The sequence below is a fragment of the Entelurus aequoreus genome, linkage group LG03 (assembly GCF_033978785.1).
Source record: "Entelurus aequoreus isolate RoL-2023_Sb linkage group LG03, RoL_Eaeq_v1.1, whole genome shotgun sequence".
NCBI classification, from domain to species: Eukaryota; Metazoa; Chordata; class Actinopteri; order Syngnathiformes; family Syngnathidae; genus Entelurus; species Entelurus aequoreus.
Window position 1 is genome coordinate 41,439,145 of NC_084733.1, and position 14,339 is coordinate 41,453,483.

At 40.5% G+C, this 14,339-nt stretch overlaps 1 protein-coding gene across 1 annotated transcript; it reads left to right on the forward strand.

The window, feature by feature from the left end:
- Positions 1–5,439: 5,439 nt before the first annotated feature.
- Positions 5,440–11,211, forward strand: fam167b (family with sequence similarity 167 member B). The gene is made up of 3 exons (XM_062040500.1): positions 5,440–5,504; positions 6,260–6,647; positions 10,233–11,211. The coding sequence occupies exons 2-3, from the start codon at positions 6,381–6,383 to the stop codon at positions 10,494–10,496; spliced, it is 531 nt and encodes a 176-aa protein (XP_061896484.1). The 5' UTR covers positions 5,440–5,504; positions 6,260–6,380; the 3' UTR covers positions 10,497–11,211.
- Positions 11,212–14,339: the final 3,128 nt, after the last annotated feature.

Sequence of the window (14,339 nt, forward strand, 5' to 3'; positions counted from 1 at the left end):
AAACTTCGGCAGCAAATAAAATGCCTTGACTGGAAATCACTTCCTCACCAGCATGAAAATGAAAGCAACACCCCTACTATTACTCCTCCTCCTCTTCCTCCTCCTTCCACTGTCTGACTGATGAGAATCAGAACATGGGCATAGGTTCTAACATGCTTTACATGTTCTAAGTACTGTTGCAAGCTGTTGCATGACTGAGGCAGCAAGAATTATTCAGCACATGTCTTTTTCTCTTTCTTTCTCTTTTGTTGAGCTGATGTTTACTGTCACTTATTTGAAAGGGATTCAAAAAGAAAATTAAATATATTTTTTTCAGTTACAAATAGGTCACTTAGTCTTGTGCAAGTGTAAATACATATCCTATAGCATGTTCAAACTACAGTACCACTTCTTCAGTTCTTCTTTTAAATGCAGTACTGTACACACACTATTGTACACACAGTATCTACTGTAGTCAGATTAATATATATATATATATATATATATATATATATATATATATATATATATATATATATATATATATATATATATATATATATATATATATATATATATATATATATATATATATATATATATATACTATAGAAATATATATATATATATATATATATATATATTTTTTTTTAGGTAAAAGGCTTTTTAATCAGGCTTTTTATTGATCATTTTAAACTCTTCTTAAGTTCTTTAGTTTAATTCTGTTATTTTCCATTTTATTTGTCGCTATTTTTACTACTATTGTTGTCACTATTTTATTGTTTTACTCATTTACTAATGTTTTTTTGTTTTTTTTACATATATTTAAAAATAATTATGGTGCGACTTGCCTATGTATGAAAAGTGCTATAAAGTTTGACCCATAGCGTTCAAATTACCAAATGTTCACTAACAAGTTTACATAAAGTATTTTTTTTCCTCCTGAAAATGAATCTGGAAGTCATTTCACATAATATTAATTCGTTTTTTGAGTGATCAGTAGATAACTAACTATACTGAAAACGCCCCCTTTCCGCCGCCCGACTCAGTATGTCGCCCGCTCATGGTGTGACGTCATCTGTCATCTACAGAACTGGAGTCCTTTTCCCCGCATAGACAGTGTGGAAAATGGCATGTAAAACTATTATTTTGATCACTTTCAGGTTCCTGGAATCCACCAGCTCACAGACTTGAAGTGGACCTACCACATAGACACAATCAGAAAATCTACTTCCTGCGTCAGCTCAAGAAGTTTAACCTTCCCCAGGACCTGCTGATCATGTTCTACACATCCATCTGTTCTGTGCACCTCCGTCAGTGCCTGGTTTGGTCTGCAACCAAGCTGGACAGACACAGACTGCAACAGGCAATTAAGGACTGCAGGACAGATCATCGGTGTCGACCTTGCCCCCTTGTCCAGGGTCAGGAAATAGCATAGCATCACTGCAGACCCCTCATACCCCCGTCAGACACTGTTCAACCTTCTTAGCTGTGGCAGGCATTAGAAGTCACCCATCATAAGAACAGTTTCTTCCCTTTGCTCTATATTCACCACTGCACTACTATTTATTAGCCTTGCACATATTAGTTATTTAAGTACTGGTTTGAATTTTTAGTTGATTATTAATAATTATTTATTACATTGAACAAGAGAGCACAGCCTTCCAAGTCAAATTCCTTGTGTGTTAAACATACTTAGCCAATTAGGCTGATTCTGATTCTGATTCTGACCTAATTGCATGTTTTGTCGCCCTGGTCAATGATTACTTCAAAACTGATATGGTTAACATTATGAGAAAATGCTGCTCTTTGTTCAGAGCCAAATAATTTAATTTGCGTTTCATTGCATTTCGGAAAGCGCCATGGCTGTCAAGCGCTGACACCGATCATACAGGGAGCGGACCGCCACAATCAGATAGTCCGATACCCCATACTCTCTGAGCACTACCCACAGGACTTCCCGAGGAACACAGTCGAATGTCTTCTCCAAGTCCACAAAACACATGTAGACTGGTTGGATAAACTCCCATGCACCCTCGAGGACCCTGCCGAGAGTATAGAGCTGGTCCACAGTTCCACGACCAGGACGAAAACCACACTGTTCCTCCTAAATCCGAGGTTTGACTATCCGACGTAGCCTCCTCTCCAGTACACCTGAATAGACCTTACCGGGAAGGCTGAGGAGTGTGGTCCCACGATAGTTGGAACACACCCTCCGGTTCCCCTTCTTAAAGAGAGGAACCACCATCCCCATGTGCCAATCCAGAGGTACCGCCTCCGATGTCCACGCAATGTTGCAGAGGCTTGTCAACCAAGACAGCCCCACAGTATCCGGAGCCTTAAGGAACTTTGGGCGTATCTCATCCACCCCCGGGGCCTTGCCACCGAGGAGTTTTTTAACTGCCTTTGCAACCTCAGCCATAGAAATAGGAGCGCCCAACACAGATTTCCCAGGCACTGCTTCCTCATAGGAAGACGTGTAGGTGGGATTGAGGAGGTCTTTGAGGTCTCCCCTCCACTGATCTACAACATCCGCAGTCAAGGTCAGCAGCACACCATCTCCACCATACACTTGTTCCCCGAACTCCTAACTGGCTTCCCCAAACTACTTCCATGTACGAGTTTTTGCTTCTGCGACCGCCGAAGCCGCACATCGCTTGGCCTGTGGGTACTTGTCCGCTGCCTCTGGAGTCCATATGAGCCAAAAGGAACCGATAGGACTATTTCTTCAGCTTGACGGCATCCCTCACCACTGGTGTCCACCAGCGGATTCTGGGATTACCGCCACGACAGGCACCAACCACCTTGCGGCCCCACCTCTGATCAGCCGCGTACCAGAGGTACGGAACATGGTCCACTCCGACTGAATATTCGTCGCCTCCCTCATGACATGTTCAAAGTTATTCCGGAGGTGGGAAGTGAAACGCTCTCTGACAGGAGACTGCTAGATGTTCCCAGCAGACCCTTACAATGGGTTTGGGCCTGCCAGGTCTGTCCGGCATCCTCCCCCATCATCGGAGCCAACTTACCACCAGGTGGTGATCGGGAGAAAGTTCCGCCCCTCTCTTCACCCGAGTGTCCAAAACATGAGACAGCAAATTCGATGACACAACTACAAAGTCGATCATGGAACTGCGGCCTAGGGTGTCTTCGTGCCGAGTGCACATATGGACACCCTTATGTTTGAACATTGTGTTTGCTATGGACAATCTGTGACTATCACAAAAGTCCAATAACAAAACATAACTCAGGTTCATATCAGTGCGGCCGTTCTTCCCAATCACGTCTCTCCAGGTTTCACTGTCGTTGCCAACATGAGTGTTGAGGTCACCCAGCAGAACAAGGGAATCACCCGAGAGCGCACTCTCCAGTACTCCCTCAAGGGAATCCCAAAAGGGCGGGTACTGAGTTGCTGTTTGATGTGTAAGCACAAACAACAGTCAGGACCCGTCACCCCATTTACCTTAAATGACCCGCAGCTCTTAAGCCGTGCGGCTCTTTCGTGCCGCCCCACTAGTGCCTTTTTCAAAAATTTATGAAAATGGAAAAAAACATAACATTTTTTGTTTGAATGTGGTTTCTGTAGTGGGAAAAACATGACACAAACCTTCCTAATTGTTAGAAAGCCCACTGCTTAATATGTTTGTGTTTATGCTTCACTGATGAGAGTATTTGGTGAGCGCCGTTTTGTCCTACTAACTTGGGCGGTCCTTGAGCTCACCTTACTTGTGTGGACTGTGACACAACAATTTGTTTACATGTACTACTTTCTCCGACTGACACAGAAAAACATGTTTTATTCCACTCCTTCTTTGTCTCATTTTGTCCACCAAACGTTTCATGCTGTGCATGAATGCACAAAGGTGAGCTGTGTTGATGTTATTGACTTGTTGGAGTGCTAATCAGGTATATTTGGTCAGTGCATGACTGCAAGCTAATCGATGCTAACATGCTATTTAGGCTAGCTGTATGTAGATATTGCATCATTATGCCTCGTTTGTAGGTATATTTGAGCTCATTTAATTTCCTTTACTTTTAATTTATATTTGCATGTCTCATGACACGTTATCTGTATGTAATATTGGCTGCATTTCAGATAGTTGTTAGTGTGCCATGTTGTTCTAGACCACAGCAAACGTTACCTAGCTTGCCAAAGATTGTAATAAATCTATTAAAAGAAGACAGCCTGCCGTTTCCTTTAACTTGGACTCGTGTAATTCTAAGCCAGTAATTTCCAGGAGTTGCAGTATCTCACCTTCTGAGAAGCTTCCGTTTTACTACTGTTTTCCAATGTTGTAAAAATGTGTAGAGTAAATATTACAATTTCTATATTATAGCTATTATAGCTAATATAGACACTTACGTCATGACTTATATAAGGCGCTTAATTTTTTGCGGCTCCAGACAGACTTTTTTTTGTGTATGGCAACATTTTGGGTTGCCGACCCCTGCGCTAGTGGTACGGCGGCTCTATTTTGTAGCACACCAAAGAATCACTTGATTCAAGTACAGTGTTTTATGTTCTGACATTCAAACACAGTTTTATTGTTCAAACTGTGTGTGATGTTACAGTGGCCAAACATATATTTTTTAAATTGTCAAACAAAACCTCTGCCTTGTTTTTAATGAATACTTAGGCCTACTGCGCTACTGTATTTTATTGTTGGTCATTATGGTGGTACTTGGACAGCCAAGTGTTTCCTGAGGTGGCACTTGGTAGAAAACGTTTTAGAACCACTGCTCTGGGGCCGTACTTATCAAGCTTCTTAGAGTGCCATTTTACACTTAAGTCCTGAGAATTTGCGAAATTTAGTCCTACTCTCAAACTTAAGAATAAAAGCTTTTTATCAACGTTCTTAAGTCTAAGAATCACTCCTACTCTCCACGATATTTAAGAGACCTTCAGAGGTGTCTTAAGTGGTTAGGAGTTGCCAGCAGAGGATGGCACTGAGGCGAGAGAGACGTGCGCGAACATTCAGGGAGCGGAACGATGTCCTGGATTTGTTTGATGACGAGCAGCTGATCAAACGGTATCGTTTAGACAGAGCGGGTATTATTTTTGTCACAGATTTAATACTTTTCGATTCCATGTTGATTTCTGCATGTGGCTGCAGTGGGCTAGTATATATAGAGCCACCCACACCAGTTTCAAATTAGTTGCCTAATTAATGAATTGGAAAGAAAATGTTATGACAGTAGCGTATGTGTGTGGCCGTGAGGTGAGTGACGTCAGTGAGTGTGTGGGCGAGAGAAGAGAAGAGAGGGAGCGGTAGCGTGAGTGCCGGCGGGGACTAGTTTGTTTTGTATTATTTTGTAGTTTATTGTCAAAATATACACTCCCATTGTCCAATTAAATATTTCCAAGATATTTCTTTATTCTTAGACAACGGATTCCCTTCCGTGATTGGTCATTTCTATGGACACAGAAATGACGTCACCTAAAATTCCGTTTACGGCACATAGTAATGTCGTAATTCAGCTCTGAGTGTGACACTTAAGATTCAGTCCTACACTTCGCTGAAACTGTGAGTAAGACGCTTGATAACTAACTTTTAAGTGCAGCTTTCAGCGAAGAATTTATTTGCTCTTAAGTCAACTCTTAGCAGACTTCTTAGGAGTAATTCTGAGAAGCTTGATAAGTACGGCCCCTGATGTTTAAACACCTAGCAGTCTTCAGAGTGATATGCATTCTGATTGGAGCACTCATTATTAAAAGTTTGGATTTGGATCAGATCGATCCAATTGGATTTTGCTTTGAACAACTGGGAGAAAAGTACAAACAGAGTACGTGATCCTGGATAGCAAAAAAGTAGGATTTCAAAATCCGAATAATGTCGATCAACATTACAATATTGGAACAACTGAGACTCGATCATTTGAGGACAAGGTGCAATGTGATTAATAACCACTAGATGGCAGCATGCATTCATATTTTGACAAGTGTAAAATGTACACCGTATTGAATATTGTTGTTTGTATTATCATTTTTTTACTAAACACTTCAAAAGTAGGAGATTTTATTTGACACTAAAAACAGTACATATTTCAATATTGCGAATAGCATTTTAATTTTTTTGTGTGAAATAAAATACATTTTAATTGATTTGGTTGTGGATAATGCGAGGTTATTAGTAGATATGAGGCAACCTAATTACAGTATTATTAGATGATGATGAAAAAAGTGGAACGTCACAAAACGGTGACAGATATATTCTTGCTCTGATGCAAAAAAAAAATCTGAAATCAAACATGTTATACATTGTTTGACTTCTACACACAGGACCCTAATCCATGGGGCGGGTTGGGCGGTCGTTCCTTCAACTTGCAACCGCCTATAAAGGAGGTTCGGACCTCAATGGTCCTTCGAGCGACATTTCCACTCTGACGCCATCTCTGCTCTGATGGATGTGCAACATTCGGGAGGCGAGGGAGACACTGGAGGTCTGGACAAAGTGAAAGCACTGACGGAAAAGTTGAAGTTAGAGACCCGCAGGCCATCGTATCTCGAGTGGCAGGAGCGGCTCCAGAGTGGGCCGTGGAAGGGCAAAGACCCACCAAAGTGTGACGACCAAACCCAAGCATCAGCGAGCGAGTATCCACAAGTGGTGCCTACCATCTGTGGCTTTGACTCTCTTGACGACGCCTTGGAGTTTCTCAGGCAAGAGTTGGTGAGTGACACCAAACTTTTTGTTAGTCAAGCTTCAGTGTGGATGGGTGATACCGCACATTTTGGTACTGATCTGCTACCACATACTGATATCGAAACTATACATTTTTCAAAATCATTGAATGATTCTGTGATTTTCCATTTAATTCATTGATTGGGATAACTGATATTTAGTCATTTATACAATCCAGATGAAACACAGGTCAAAGATCGTACCCACACCAAACACTCAATTAAATACCATACCATACCATACCAACTTTATTTATAAAGCCCTTTAAAAACAAGCACAGTTGAAAAACAAAGGGCTGTACACCACAAAGAAATAGAGGCAAAGGACAGACTAAAAAATAACATTTAAAACAGAAGTAAAAATACACATTGAAAAAGCAAATATAAATTACCCTAAGAACAGTTTGTTAGATAAAAAACAGTTTAAAAGTTAAAAACAGTTAAAAAAGTTAAAAGCTAAAAACAGTTTAAAATCTCATGCTGGGTTAAAAGCCAGTGAATAAAAATGGGTTTTAAGAAGGGTCTTAAACATAGCCAAAGAAGGGGCCTATCTCACATGGAGAGGGAGATCGTTCCAGAGTTTGGGACCCGCAACAGAGAAGGCTCTGTCCCCTCTGAGCATGCGCTTTGTTTTGGGTACTTCCAGGATCAGCTGATCAGCTGACCTGAGGGACCGGGTGGGGGCATAGAGGTGGAGCAGCTCAGAGAGGTACGGTGGGGCAAGACCACGTAAGGATTTAAAAACGAGTAAGATCATTTTAAAATGGACTCTAAAAGACACAGGCAGCCAGTGGAGGGAGGCTAAAACAGGAGTAATGTGCTCTCTTTTTCTTGTGTTTGTTAAAAGTCGGGCAGCTGCATTTTGGACCAGCTGCAGACGTGAAAGGGAGGACTGACTAGATCTAAAATACAAAGAGTTACAGTAATCCAGCCGAGATGTGATAAAGGCATGGATATACAGGGCCATATCTTTCAAGGCAAGTAGTTTTAGAGCGCAATTTGTGCGCAAGGCTATTGAAAGGGCTTTACAGATGCCTAAAATGTACAAGAGGGTGAATAACTAAAAATACAAGTATCATAAGGGACAAGCGGTAGGAAATGGATGGATGGATGGATAATAATTAAATGTGTAGATAAAATACCTTCAGTTGTCATATGCACAGTTACATAAAAGGCTATTAAATAATGATGTTCCCTTTAATTTGTTGATCATTATTATCTATAACATTTGTGTCAAAGTCAAGGCAAGGATTGAATCATCTATGGCCCCCGGGATGATATTTGATTAGTATTAGAACCAACGCAGGCCACAGCCGCCTGCACACATCAATACTCCCATCAGTGTTGGCGCTGGGGATTTTCAAAATGTTCAAGTCATAAAAATGGGGTCCCACAGTAAATTTGTAACAGTTTTTGAAAACAAATGATAAATGTACACATTATCCTGTTATATCTCACATTCTATATTGTGTTTTGGAAAACAGTTGTCATAAACTTAATTCATTAAAAAAAAATATTCAAAAGAAAACACATTTTTATGCATATGTAAATGTATTCAGTTATAAACATTCATTCACTTTCTTCTTTCCTTCATGGATCTATTCTAAACTTTACAGCTGCCGGTATTTTTTTCTATATTTTTATTGTAATATTTTCAGAATCTGTTTGTTCTATTTTTGGCTAAAGTAAGACAAAGAAAACAATCTGCAGTTGTCTTTATTTTTTAGTTTTAATGCCATGATTTTAATAGTCCAGCCCGCGTGTGCACAGATTTTCCTCCATGCAGCCCTTGAGCTAAAATGAGTTTGACACCCCTGATCTACAAGCTTATACAGTCGTACCTCAACTTATGATCTTAATTGGTCCTGTGATGCAGCTCTTAACTCAAAACAACATGTATCTCAAGACAACGTCTCCTATTGAAATGAATTGGAATTAAAAGTATTGGTGCTCGCCACCCCAAACAGCACAATTTTAACTTGCTATCATGTCTTTTAAAAAGAAAAACAACATTTTAGATAAGAAATATTTTATAAAAACAATACAATAAAATGTTCAAACAACTAAAGTGGTCTAATCAAGTAATGTAATAATAATGTACAATATTTACTTGGGGTGTAATCGATTTATATTCCTAAGATTCAACTACATCGACCTGTGCTGGGCAAGTTTACATTCAGCAAGATAGGTATCGATACAACATCGTTTTGCAAGACAATCGATCGATTTTATCGTTACTAGCAAAAGGAAAACTTTTGATTTAAGAATTGCAGATTTTATATGAAGTTTAACACTTTAATGATGAGTTTGTTAAAACTTATTAAAGTCCGTCTGCCCGTTTGTGGCGTCATCACCATTAGTCGGCAAAACAAGAACGGCAGATAACTACGGTGGCTGAGGAAAGGTCGCAAAAAATGCATACGCGACAAGACAATATCATAAATTACAACTCAACAACTTTCAGCCACAGCCCAATTTCAAAAGCCACAACAAATACAAACGCCACAAAAAAATAATATAAAGCCACAACACAACTTTAGGTATGCCACAGACACGACGGAGGTGACCAGGTGTGGCTTAGCGATATAATGAACATTGTATATTAGTATTACTGAAAAAGTAAAAAAAAAAAGTTATTTATGACTGAAAAAGTGGTCAGACTTCACTTACTTTTCCAATTGTGTTTATTACTTACACCGTTTTCAACTTTCCGCCCCCAGTAAGTCGATACGTCATTACAGAAGAACACCTGGAAATGGCAAAATGACATTTTGATTGTTTTGCTGTTAAATATGTACATAAAAGACACAGAGTTGCAAGTTAACTGAATTAGACACACAGTCTGTTTAACAATCTCTACTACCTTATATGTATATATGGCAATGTGAGGCTAAATTCTTCACTCATAGAGCTGTTGCATGGTAAAAATTGGTATTTGGCTCACGGACCATTGGCAAATTTCCATTTTGGCCCCATTTTCATTTGGGCACCCCTATACTAGATATTTAAGTAGGGGGGGTCTGTAGGTTTGGGGGTCCTTGACCTGGAAAACGTTGACGCCCCCTGCCCTGTAGAATGTAAATAAATATTATCCTTGCTTACTGGAGCTCTTCTCTTAATATGAAACTGTCAGTCTTCTGTCCCACTGAAAACTTTAATTTAAGGCATGACTGACTTCATTTTATTTCGTCCTGTTACCTGGATTCTCTGCATACTTTGATCTGTACGAGTGGTTCTCAAACATTTTTTACTACCAACTTGGCTCTCCAAATACAACCACAATGACCAACATTTAAATACAGTAGCGTAGTAGGCCTAAGTATTAATTAAAAAGAAGGCAGAGGTTTTATTTAACAAGCATATTTCATATTTTCGGCCACTGTAACATTACACACAGTTTGAACAGTAACACTGTGTTTCAGTAAAGAAAAAAAAACCACTACTTTATTCAAGTGATTCTTTGGCGTACCGCTAGATGAAGCCCACAGATTGATCTGATCTAAGCGGATACTATACTGATACTGGTATTATACTTTAAAAGTTGTTAACCTTTCACCTTTTCCCTCTCCTTAAGAGGGAAATGCAAGTTCAGGACAACCATCTGGCCCGTCAGCTGATCCGCCTGCGCGGGGAGATCCATAAACTGAAAGTGGAGCAGGTGTGTGAGCGCCACAAAGAGATGCTGGACAACGCCACGTACGAGCTGGAGGAGTGCGACGAGGATTCCGATCTGCTGTGCGACATCCCCATGAAGGCCACCTTCGCTCTGTCCACCCCTCTCAAGCACTTGGGCCTCACTAAGATGAACATCAACTCCAGGCGTTTCTCACTATGCTAAAACTTGAAAGCGCCAAATGTTGAGTCCATATTTACTCTATGGGAGGTCTGCACCGTGTCAACAAAGAGAAGCTGCAAGCTATTTGCAGAATGCACGGTGGCGTGTTGTACATGGGGAGTATACACCAGCAGAAAACAGCTAAAATAGTATGAGGTCATATATAGTATTTGAATTCAGAACCACTGCTTTAGGAGACACACCTGCACAATCTCTATGCAAGAACTGTAACAAAGATTATATTCCCAATGCTGTCACCAGTAGGCTTTACACTTTATTAGTTTTATTTGTCTAGATGAATTTAAGTCGGAGGTGACAAATGATGCCGTACAATCAGATTAGTAATGTATTGCTTAAACCTCAATGTTGTGTGTGAACTCACAGTCTTATCACCTCACACAGCATTTTAACACCTTTTGTTCACCAAGCCTACATACATACAGTATCACCACCACCGTGATGGGAGTCAGGAGGCAGGTCTTTATGTGGTTGTTTTTTCCATTACATTACACACAAGCTGCTGACTGCTATTCTAAGCATTGTGGCTGCAAAAGGAAGACAATAGCTCAGCCACAAGAGTTATCAGTAGCTTTTTCTGAAGATGCACGTTTTCTGTTGGGTTAATGCATGGTTGTTACAAAGAATGTATCTATAGTTTGCATAACTGCAAAAATAAAAAAAAAAGCCTTGAGATGTACATGTGCATTGCAACTCAATATTAAAGACTTACATTTTTAATGAAGGAAACTTCCAGTCTGCACGTTTATGCTCCCATTTGAAATTTTTGGGATTTGATATTATGCAAATTCTCAACTGTTGGCACCTGTTGTGTAATTGACATCCCCATAAGACTCCAAAAAAATTGAATTCAAACCATGGAGGCATGGCTGAGATATGTATAGAACAATTGTCTTGTTCCGAGCTTTGTGAGATTCGAGAAGATTGTGCTGCATTTTGCCATGGTTACGTCAGCGGATATCTCCGTACTTGGTAGAAGATCTCTGTGCGAGTCCATAATTTTTGTTTTCCTGAGTGCAGTTGTCGTCCTAGACCTGAAACGATTCCTCGTGTAACTCGAGTAATTCAATTACAAAATGTAATCGAGGAAGTTTTGCTGCCTCGAGGCGTCGTAACAATTTTTTTTACGGCATTTTGCCTCATTTAGTAAACGGACTGTTTAGGTATTGCACAGCGTGTTTACGTCAGATCAAACGCCCCTTGCACTGCACAACACCGCTCCTTAAAATACGCTTGAGTTTTAGAAAACGTTTTCGCCGACATAACTCGCAATGGCAGACGCCGCAGAAAGCAGTGGACAAGAGCCATAGCAAAACGAGGAAATTAAAGGCCTACTGAAACCCACTACTACCGACCACGCAGTCTGATGGTTTGTATATCAATGATGAAATATCTTAACATTGCAACACATGCCAATACGGCCGGGTTAACTTATAAAGTGTAATTTTAAATTTCCTGCTAAACTTCCGGTTGAAAACGTCTTTGGATGATGACGTATGCGCGTGACGTAACCAGTGAAACAGAAGTATCGGTACCCCATTGAATACAATACAAAATAGCTCTGTCTTCATCTCATAATTCCACAGTATTCTGGACATCTGTGTTGGTGAATCTTTTGCAATTTGTTTAATGAACAATGAAGACTGCAAAGAAGAAAGTTGTAGGTGGGATCGGTGTATTAGCGGCGGACTACAGCAACACAACCAGGAAGACTTTGACTCGGATAGCAGACACGCTAGGCGACGCTAGCCACCGACCGCACGGATGATCGTGGTGAAGTCCTTCGTCCTTCTGTCGATTGCTGGAACGCAGGTGAGCACGGGTGTTGATGAGCAGATGAGGGCTGGCTGGCGTAGGTGGAGCGCTAATGTTTTTATCATAGCTCTGTGAGGTCCTGTTACTAAGTTAGCTTCAATGGCGTCGTTAGCAACAGCATTGTTAACCTTCGCCAGGCTGCAAGGCATTAACCGTGCATTTACATGTCCCTGGTTTAATAGTATTGTTGATCTTCTGTCTATCCTTCCAGTCAGGGATTTATATATTTGGTTTCTATATGCAGTTAAGCACGATGCTATCACGTTAGCTCTGTAGCTAAAGTGTTTCGTCGATGTATTGTTGTGGAGATAAAAGTCACTGTGAATGTCCATTTCGCGTTCTCGACTTTCATTTTCAAGAGGATATAGTATCCGAGGTGGTTTAAAATACAAATCCTTGATCCACAATAGAAAAAGGAGAGAGTGTGGAATCCAATGAGCCAGCTTGTACCTAAGTTACGGTCAGAGCGAAAAAAGATATGTCTTGCACTGCATTCTAGTCCTTCACTCTAACGTTCCTCATCCACGAATCTTTCATCCTCGCTCAAATTAATGGGTTAATCGTCGCTTTCTCGGTCCGAATCTCTCTCGCTGCTGGTGTAAACAATAGGAAAATATGAGCAGTCCTTCCTCCGGTGTCGTCACGCAACTTCCGGTAGGGGCAAGGCTTTTTTTAATCAGAGACCAAAAGTTGCGAACTTTATCGTCGTTGTTATATACTAAATCCTTTCAGCAAAAATATGGCAATATCGCGAAATGATCAAGTATGACACATAGAATGGCTCTGCTATCCCCGTTTAAATAAAAAAAAATTCATTTCAGTAGGCCTTTAAGAAGCGACAAAAGTTGTCTAAAGTGTGGGAACACTTCACACTAAAATCGAAGGAAAACACAGTAGTATGCAAACATTCCAAAGTGGAGCTCGCATACCACAATAGCACAAGTTTGATGCTGTAGCACCTGTCGAGAAAGCATCCGAATTGAGTGACGTCCGGAGGCGAGGTAAGTCATCTATTATCAAATGTAAACGCAAAAGTTCCATCCATCCATCCATCTTCAACCGCTTATCCGGAATCGGGTCGCGGGGACAACAGCTCCAGCAGAGAACCCCAGACTTCCCTCTCCAGAGCAACATTTGCGACTTCCTCCTGGGGAATCCCGAAGCATTCCCAGGCCAGAGAGGAGATGTAATCCCCCCATCTGGTCCTTGGCCTGCCGCTGGGCCTCGTGGGACGTGCAAAAGTTGTGTTAATAAAATAAATGTTATTCATTATGATAACCAGGATGTGTTCTCTCAATCCCGCGATGTCATCAAATGCCGTCAAAAGGTGTTGAAAACTAACAAGGCTATCCGAGCTGTCGTGTTCAATTAGCCTTTCATTAGTAACCACGCGAAAGTAGTCGTGCAAAGTTATTTGGGTTATTCCAGTCATGCAACCACATGCTACTTGGATAGCTTGCACTTGCACCCACTATAGTCTCTATAGCATAGGCGTCGACCTACATTTCTGACTGGACAGGACAAAAAAATGTAAATAAATTAAGCAAAAATAGGATTTATTCGATTATTCAATTAATTGTCCAGGATATTCGATATAATACTTGATTACTAAAATATTCGATAGCTGCAGCTCTATGTAGTCCAGCGTTTCTCAAAGTGTGGGGCGCGCCCCACTGGTGGGGAATAGAGACATGACAGGTGGGGCGCGAGGAACGGGAGGAAATTTCACTTTGATTTTTTTTTATTTTTTATTATTATATTCTTTGATTTTTTTTTTTTACTATGCTTTCATTTTCTATACACACTGGAAATCACTTTGTGATTCTGTCTGTGAAATCCGCTATATAGATAAATGTAAATTACTTATTTTTCCTGTATGCTTTACATTTCTAGGTAGGAGCGAAAGTTTGACAGACAGCAACAGTAACTAATGGGGGCGGGGCTAAGCGGAAGCTTTGTGAATGGCGAGTCACTGTGCGAGGATTTGCTGTTTTGCAAATACATAAAAAATAG